At 45.0% G+C, this 9,434-nt stretch overlaps 1 protein-coding gene across 1 annotated transcript in view; it reads left to right on the forward strand.

The window, feature by feature from the left end:
* Positions 1 to 4,502: 4,502 nt before the first annotated feature.
* HCRTR2 (hypocretin receptor 2) overlaps positions 4,503 to 9,434 on the forward strand; it is a 32,028-nt gene continuing 27,096 nt past the window's right edge. Inside the window, exons 1-2 of the mRNA XM_057372190.1 lie at positions 4,503 to 4,654; positions 4,854 to 5,041. Coding sequence (XP_057228173.1) covers positions 4,503 to 4,654; positions 4,854 to 5,041 — 340 coding nt within the window. The remainder of the gene's footprint in view (positions 4,655 to 4,853; positions 5,042 to 9,434) is intronic.

Consider the following 9,434-nt stretch of genomic DNA (forward strand, 5'->3'; position numbering starts at 1 on the left):
GAGTGTTGCTGATAGTCTAGTTGTATTGGGGTAACAGTCCTTTGCAAGCTTTTGCATTGTTTAAAATAAGACCCTGCTTAACAGGATCCTGCTTTCTACATTCAAAGAGAAAAATGCTTAAGGTTGCCCAAACAAGGCTAATTACCAGATGCTTCTCATGTCTCCAGTTCAAAAATATCAGCAAGGAATTTGAATAATTTCTCTTACRTTAAAACTAGTTTTGAATTTTTAACCTACAATTCATCACTGAATTGATGCTAAGAACAGACCTAAAGGAAACATGGTCCTGCAAATGCATGGTGTGATGGAACATCATTAGATGTTAGATTAACTTATAAGGTTCACTGATGAATTCATTCTGTTTACAAAAAAAATACAGTAGAATATCTATTTTTTGGTGGTCCTTTACACCTCAGTGCCTGATAAGCACAGTCCTTATCACTCCAATGAAATTTATGGCTGTATGGATTTTGAAGCCTGACTTTTTCTTTCAGTCTTCCTCTCTTGCTCTCACCTTGTCTCTACTTCCGCTTTTATTGTCTATTTAGTTGATAAAAGCCCATCTGCTTCTCAGAAACTACTTAGTACTGCTGCCAGGGAGCTGTTAAATGAGAACAGAGGAACTCAGGAACTCGGGAACTCAGAAACTCAGTAACTCGCTYGGGGAGGGAGGAAGATGTTCACACAGTCTGTCTCTACTGCCAGCACAGCAGTCTGTTTCTCTTAAGTGGTTGTGTCCATGTGGTTTGCTTCCCAAGAACAAAATCACCCACTAAAATATTCAGCAAAGGCAGAACAGAAAGTCCCAGGCTCAGCTGCCTCTTAAACCAAGTTTGAAAAATATTTAAAATTGATTCTGATCTGCAAAAAAGGCCCCTAATTTAATATGCTATTTGACTACTATGAAACTAATCCTCTGAATCAAATAGATTTTAAAATTAAAGGGCTAGTCTTTGACAGAAGAAAAAAAGTGCTGCCTATTTGTGTGATTAATAAAAATGTAAGTTGGCAATAAAATTATTATTATGGAGGGGGAAGTGTGTTTGACAAAGTGATAAACTTGGATGCTGAAGCAAGATTTGTTTATGCACATGAATGTCAGTTCATGTGAGCTATGAGATGCAATAAAGCATAAAATTCTGTTTGATTTATATTCACAAGGTCTAATATCATATGATAAGTGATATTGAAAGCCACAAAACATATCTTCTAGGGCTGGTAATTTAATTTCAGTATTTTTGGATTAGTGATGGAAAGTTATGGATTAGAAGAGATACCAATGTATGTGAACCTTTTAGCTAAATAAAGTACCCGACAGCTCTCCCCTGAGATAAGGTTAATAGATATATCCTTGAATTTAAGCTTCTTTTAAGTGCTGTGTAGCCAGTATATTCTTTGGTTGTAAAAGTTTGTAAAACCACATGTTAAGCAGGCTTTGAACTGAAAAAAAACCACAGTTAAAATATGAATTACATAATTTTGAAATTTTGCTGTACACATTTATATGAAAGGAACAGATTTAAACTGYTGCACCAAGCTTGATGCAGATAGTATAATTAAAAGAAAAGATAAATCAGAACCAAAGGGGAATTGATTCAGCTAACAGACTTTCACAAATYAGAAAGCCAGAGGGGGACAACCATAATCATCTAGTCTAACCTCCTGCCTATCAAGTCATGTGATTTTTCAGAATTAATTCTCATCTCATCTAGTGCTGATCTTTTAGAAAGGCATTTGATCTTGATTTTAAAATGCATAGCTAAAATGGCTTAGTTTGAAAACTATTTCCTCAGWAGCAGAGTTTTGTACATGGTGAATATTTTTGCTAAGTTTCACTCATACTTTAAAACTTAATTTGTTTTCACAGGTATAGTGATTTATACAATCAAAAATCAAATGAAGCTTTCTGGCTACAGATTCATGATGAGCATATGTGTTTAGCTGATTACACCTGATCTTTGGGTCACCTGCCATCTTCTTCAAGGTCATTTGAAGAATGGGTATTACACAACCAAGAACTGACAGCAGGAATGCACAAGGCTCAACAACGGTTCTTTTTCTMCCATTTCATTCTGAAATCTGTTAGCTAACCCATAATCTTTATAATGTGTGCTATATTGATTTTTTTACCAGCCTGYTCCCTAATCAGAATGTGCAGTATCAATCAAAGCAAATGTCTTATGGGACTCCAGGAATACCAAATTTAGGCAGCTAATTAATCTGCATAATCAATTAGTTATGTATTTATCAATCACATTTGTAATCTCGTTGAAAGAAGAAGAATGAGCCCTATAACATATTTTTCTTAAATTCATATTGTTTCCAAATTTTTAATTCCATTCATTAATTTTCATAGGAATCATAGAATAGGTTTTGTTGGGGCTTTAAAGGTCATCTGGTTCCAACCCCTCTACTGTATGCAAGGAACCTTCCATCAGACCAGGTTGCTCCAAGCCCCATCCAACCTGGCCTTGAACACTTCCAGGGATGGGGCATCCACAATTTCCCTGGGCAACCTGTTTCGGTGCCTCACCACTCTCACAATAAACAACTTCTTCCTAATATCTGACATAAGTCTACTCTCTTTCAGGTAAAATCCATCTCCTACCTTGTCTTACCACTGCATAATTTTGTAAGAAGTCSYTCTCCATCTTTCTCATAGGCTCTCTTCTGGTCCTGGAAGGATACAATTCAGTCCCCCCTAAGCCACATMTTTTMCAGCTYRAGCAATAGCAATTTTTTTACYCTTTCCGGAAAGGAGAGGTGGTTCRTCCCTCTGATCATCTTTGTGGCCCTTCTCTAGACTGGCTCCAGTGGGTCRATGTCCTTCCTGTGCTGGGAACCTCAGAGCTGGATGCAGCACAGCAAATGAGGTCACTGTTGGTGAGGGAGGAAGAAATTCTATGTCAACAAAGACATTACTTGATTTTTTGGCAACAAGGAAGCAAATAATGGAGTTACAAACATTTTAGCATGGGAACATGAGTGTGATTGTCAGTTATTGATTACAAAATGGTCATTCTCTAAGTCTTTCACCACTAGCAAAGACCATCACAAGCTCCTTAAACAGGTCTGATATTGTGTACCAAGTGATACTGTATTCCCACATTGTCAAGAGAGTTTAAATCACTTCTCAAATTTCCCATCTCAACAAATATAACCTTAGGTGTTTTCATTAGTTGCAGAGCATCTAATCTTTGTTTATGATATTTTCAAACTCTACCCTTCTAACTTATGTAAGACATATGCTGATCTTACCTGTATATCTGAGTATATTTCACTCTATAACATATTTAGTCTAAAAGGTTCACTCGACTTCCCTGCAGAATAGGAAAGAATTCTTTTCCTTGTTTTACAAGGAACTAAAGCAAAGCAAGCAAGTCTATAGCAATAGGAGGGGCTATTCCGGGTGTAGGTATGCTGCATTGAACTTTGAAGGCAGTAGAGAAGGCTGCACACAGATATAAACAATTGAGCAGCCTGAAGCACTGACTAGACTGAAGCACTCTAAGCACGGTGTTAATGAATGATTATCTGCCTCTCTATTATGCTTCTGTGTTGGAAGCAGAGTTGCATCATAATACTTGCTCCATTTCTCTGGAGGTGCAGACTCTGCACTGAGATGTTTAACTGAGAGAGTTGTGCCATGTCACAAWAGAAATGGTGCTTTTATCAGACTCATTAAATTATTCAGATAGGAAATGAACAGATTGCCTGAAAAAGAGGRGATTTTATCAGTCATGGAGGGACAAGTCCAGACTTATCCCTTCTCTTTCAGAGACTGTATACTTGGCAAAGTATGAAAGTATTTCAAGGAGCAATGACCAGAAGCCAGGAATCCTATCAAGCTGTTTAACTAGCACTTCTGGGTTCTCTTGAACGGCTTTCTGCCAGCTTAGCCCATTTCAGAAAAGCTGAGGGGCAGCTGCTGCGTTGAGATCCCAAGCTAGATGTCTGAAACAACCTCAGCACAGTGAGTGCATGCTAAACTCAAGCTGCAGAGAGGTCTCACAATCTTCAAATCCAATGAAACCTCACATTTGTCTGCTCTGCTCTCTTAGGGATTTTCCCACCAGGGTTAATTCCTGTTTTAACCTAACTTTCAAAGCAGTACAGAAAGGAGACAGCCTCATTAGCCACTGCTTAATGGCTCCTTTAACCCTGTGTTTCTTTCCACAGCAGCCTTCCACAGCCTTRAATTACAAATGTCTTGAATATATCTGGAATTTAATGTTGAAAGGTCTGAAAGGAAGTGCTTGTGCAAGAGAGGGTGACAAACAGAGCAAAAGCAGAGTAAGAAGAAGAATGGGCAAGCTGGAAGTAGGGTTGGGGGGAGAGATGAGGAGCTGGGGATGAGCTGAAGCGGGGGAGGGGGGGGGTGGCGGGGGGAGGAATGTAGAGATGCGGGGGTGCGTGTGCGTGGTTTGGGGAACAAAAATCGACATCGTCTGAAACGGACGTGACTTTTCCAGCAGGGGCAGGTGCACTCTAGCACTTGAGGCATGCAGCCTATCCCGATCAGYCTTTTCCCCGACGGTGCAGGCGGTGCAGCCTCCACGGGGGAGGCTGCACCCCTTGCCCGGTGGGGGAAAAGGCTGGTCAGGGCGGGTTGGGGACCGACGTGGATCCCCAGCCTGTTCCCGCATTGGTTCCCGTAAGTTCCCGCGTCATTTTTCTCCCCACACCCCGCTTTTCGCGCTGGCAAACACAAGCCTCGATGGACGGGCGGGAGAAAGCTCGGATGCTCTGAGAGGGTCTGGGTTTGGGTTTGTTGGTTGTTGTTTTTTCCCAGCCCCGGAATAACCACTAGGGATGTCCGGGATTCAACCAGAGGATGGTTCCCCTCCATACAGGAATTGGACGAGCGGGTCGGAACTAAACGAAACGCGGGAGGCTCTTTTAACCCCTTCCTCAGACTACGATGATGAGGAGTTCCTGCGATATCTCTGGAAGGAGTATTTGCATCCCAAGGAATATGAATGGGCGCTGATCGCCGGCTACATCGTCGTCTTCATAGTGGCTCTCGTCGGGAACGTCCTGGGTGAGTCGAGCTCCCCCAAACTTCCCTTTCTCCCTTCCCGAGATGGGTTTTGCATGGAGGGTGGCTGGAAACCGGGGTGGGTTTCGCATACTCCCTGGAAAGGCGGCTCTCCCCGGCCAAGGGAAAGTTCAGTCTGCGCGGAAGGGGCCGCAAAACCCGCTCCCTCCTGCATGGGCGAGGGGCTGCGGCGGCGGCCGCTCGCTGCCGGGGCCGGGCACGGGGAGCGGGGCTGGCGGAGCGCACCGGAGCGGCCCGGCGGGGAGAGCCGCTGCTGCCGGCCGCCTCCCGCCCCTGTCCGCCGGGCCGAGGTGCTGAACCCTCCCGGCACGGCCGGCGGCTCCTCCTGTCAGCCCGCTCGGGAGGATGCTGCTCCTTCTCGCAGCACCCGGCCGGGCCGCGCTGGGGACACGAAGCGCGGGGTGATTCTCCAGGACAGAGACAGGGGAGCGGCTTGAGGGGCCCGGGACGGCGCCCGGCCCGTGACGGGAACCGGCGGTGTCCCCTCAGCTGCCGTGGGGCGCAGAACGCGCGGCTCCTTGCTCGGCGGCGCAGCGGCCGCGCTCCGTCCCCCGCGGCTGGAGCGGAGCGGGTCCGTGAGGCGGGCGAGGCGGCTCCTCCCGGGCGCTCATTGAGGGAGCGAGGCGGGGCGGCGCCTCGGCTGGAGCCCGCCTCCTCCCGCTTCCATTCATCCTTGAAGGAGGCGGCGGGGGCTGCTCGGCGGCCGCCTCGGAGGGAGCGGTAGGGGCGCTGAGTGTGGCGGAGAGCTGAGGGTAGTGAGGGAGGGGACGCACGGGTGGGCTGGGGCGGCGCGGGGAGCGATGCGTGGGAGCGGCGACAGGAGTCTGGCCGTCAGCAGCCCGCCCGCCGCTCCCCAGCGCTCCTCTTCGCTCCCCAGCGCTCCTCTTCGCTCCTCTTCGCTCCCCAGCGCTCCTCTTCGCTTCCCATCTCATTTTCGCTCCCCCGAACCTGCGGCTGCCCACGGCGGGGTTTCTCTTCGGGCTGTCGGAACAGGCGCCTGTGCGGGCGCAGGGGAGCGCGGCCACCCGTGCACACACGGCCCGTGACGGCCGTGCCCTCCCTCCCTCTCTCCCTCGCTCCCTCCCCGCGGCCGTGCCCTCCCGGGCTGCCGGTGCCCGGCTGAGCGGGGCAGGCGCTGCTCCCCAGCCGGTGTGCATTTCTGAATGGCCGCGGTGTGGCCGCCGGTTCCCCGGGCTGCCTCACGACCATTGGCATCCTTGATGCTGCCATGAACGGAGCGCACTGGGCCCCGCCCCGCCATACGGGTCTTTCATTCAYGTTTTTCAGAAGGAATTGTGCTTGTCAGGGCTGTCACTGCAAACCCTACAGGCTTCCCGAAGTGAGATGCAAACGAGAGTGCAGCCAAAGGCAATATTTTGAAAGGCGTTTTTAAAATTTCAACAGACTGATGACGCTTTTTTTTTTTTTTTTTTTTTTTTTTTTTTTTTTTTTTTTTTTTTTTTTTTTTTTTTTTTTTTTTTTTTTTAGTGTTTCTGGAGCGTTGCTCTAAGTGCCTGTAAGCATCCAGTGTGCACGTTCGCTCAGTCCATTGCTTGTCAACCAGCTTGATAGGCAGTGTAAAGATAACAGCCCTGGCAGAGAGGCTTTATTTTAAACTAGAAAAGGAGCTGTCCTTCGTTCTGATTTTGAGCAAAGACTATTTTAGGAGAGCCACCTGTGCTTACCTACTTTTCTTTACCCATACTGTAAACAASCTGTCCTCATGCCTGTAAAGATTCAAGGTCAAATCTTCAGCTAGATGAGCTTTCACTCTATTTACACCTTTTCCCCTGAAGCCACGAGGAGAAAAGTTTCCCTCTCTGTGCAGTCACAAATAGAGGTGATACCAGGGCAGATGTGCAGACGTTCCTTCCTTGCATTTGTGTATGTTAATTCTTTGCTTGGGATAGAAACTGGCAGATGCCCACCCACCATGCCTTTTACTGGATGGAATGTCCACTTTTTGTCCTCTGAAATCTCTCTCCAAGTTGTGGTACATGGTGGCAAATCTGTCTTTAAATGGACAGAGAAGTACCTGAACAACTTTCTATCCACTCCTCTAAATCACAGTAAATCCTACAATAGATAATTCACCTTTACAGCTGGACTCATTGATCTTAAAGGTCTTTTCCAGCCTGAATGATTCTATGATCCTGCTCAAGCTTCTTGCTCCAAGTTGCTGGTTCTGTTTATGGGTGACTTGTTTGTGGTATCTGCAGGTGCAGGTGCTTGTTAGCTCAACACTGTCTCATCTTTATTCAAGAAAGCTCACACTGCACTGATTGCAGGCTCATGTGATTCTGAGGAGAGAAATGGGTGTGATCTAATGATCTTTACAAAGACATTTTTGAGAAACTTTTTCACTACCAGTGAAATCTGATGTAGAACAGTGCACATTTTAATGTCTCTGAGAAGCTGATTTCTCCTGCTTGAAAAATCCATATTCAAGGTTAATCTGGGATTTAGTCATGGACCTTCTCAAAGAGAAGCAGGAATGCTTCTAAAGAGAGTTTTAGGGGCTACTAGTGCTTTATGGTATCCTCCTTAATGATGCATTGTATTCCTTGGCTTATGTTTGCCCAGTGGCATGTGGAGTTAATGCTTTGGTTCTATTTTTTCCATGTCCTATTCAAATAACACTTAAGCAACCAGGAAAGACCCTCMCTTTCTGTATGTGGTGCTGAAAATTATATTCCTGCTGCTTCTTTTTGGTTTGTGCGCTCACATGGGATCAAGAACGTCCCAGAAATTRTATCTGTTCAAGTGGAAGGCACAGCACGTCCCTCGGATATTAGTAATAAACTAGATTGAAGCATTCTGACAGTTAATTAACAACCAAGRGTAGAAGCAGAGGCTCAAACTTTGATTGACATCTATTGGGTTYTTGAGTGAGATACACAGCAGGAATTCCACTAATAGTAGCATATAACAAGGTCTRCATTGCTATTTAGCTTTCAATTTAATTAGGAGAGCTGACACACACTGTCCAAGCTGCTGCACAAACCAGTGAAAGTGAAAAACATTAGCAAGACTCTGTATTTGAATGCAAGTTTCAGTATTGCACTCAAGTTCTTCATGTCAATAATTCTCTTGTATGCCTGGGGTGGCTGATCACCAGGTATTTCAGGTTAAGCCAATGAAAAAAAACAGATTCTAAGATGATTTTAAGATACATTCACATGAACATTCAGGGAATCTGAAATCTAGATGGCAATATTGGTATGATTTGTCCTATTTTCTTCTTCACTTGGTCACTATTTATCACTAGAAGAAGAGTAAGTGTGGAGGGTAAGGACCTTCTGTTTTGCAAATAGGACTGAAAATTCCCTTTACTACTGCAGAGCAATGAAACCCTTGAAATTTCTTTGCACATCTAGTGCAAGACATAGGACTTCTTAATGTAGGATGTGTGTTGGCTGCAAAGACCTGTTCTTTATTGGAAAACATATCATTGAAAACATTGCTTGAAAATGGGAAACTGGATAATTGAAGAAGGAAAAATATTTTTAGGATGTCTGGAAGTCTCTGGTAGCTGATACCATTCCACACTGAACAGCTGCAGCAGTTAGTAACTGGAGTYATTAATAAGGGATTAAAGAGTGATGTACAACTACATATATTTAACTCTGTCTATACATATGAAGAATGTGAATGATTSTTGTTGAAGTCATTCATTCTCACAGCTCAGTATTTTTCTAATGAAATGGTCTCTCTCAGGGAACATACATTCATCAAAATGAAAATGTACAGCAGATATCACTTGGTTTGATCACAGACTGCAGGCAAAACAAGCAACCTTCTGGCATCCCCCGAGCCTGGCTGCTGGGCCTCTTGGCCAGCCTCCCCAGAGCTGGCAGGAGCTGAAATCTTCAGCACATTCAGGCTGCCAGTGCCCAGCTTGAGTGTCCTCAACACTGCTGACTTCCAAGGGTAAGAGACCATGCAGTACACCAGTGAGAAGCCTCAGAAACTTTCTTTACTCACCCAATTTGGTGATACTTGTTTTTCGTTCCCACWCAAAATGAAATTTTCAGAGGATTGCCCTTCTCTGGATAGCTGTATTATTTATTATCTGTTTTACAGTAACTGCTAGTTGTGCTGAGATCTGTACAGAACCCAACTGTGGTCCTTTCTTCAAAGAGTTCATAGACAACTCATAGAGTTCAACAGCATCCATTTTTTTTTTTTTAGGGCTGGAGAAGAAAAAAATCTGTGTATGTCTCTAATACCAGAGTATTGCTCAATGCCCRCAAGCAGGCAACTCTCTCAAGGGCTGCTCTAATTTTAAAGATATCCAGTGAATACTGAGGTCTAGGCATACATGCCTATGTTGGTAGAATTGGATGAGTCATGTAGTTTCTTAAATAGTCTTCAT

Source organism: Malurus melanocephalus, unplaced genomic scaffold, assembly GCF_030028575.1.
Source record: "Malurus melanocephalus ecotype Western Australia unplaced genomic scaffold, MMel_1.1 scaffold_166, whole genome shotgun sequence".
Taxonomy (NCBI): Eukaryota; Metazoa; Chordata; class Aves; order Passeriformes; family Maluridae; genus Malurus; species Malurus melanocephalus.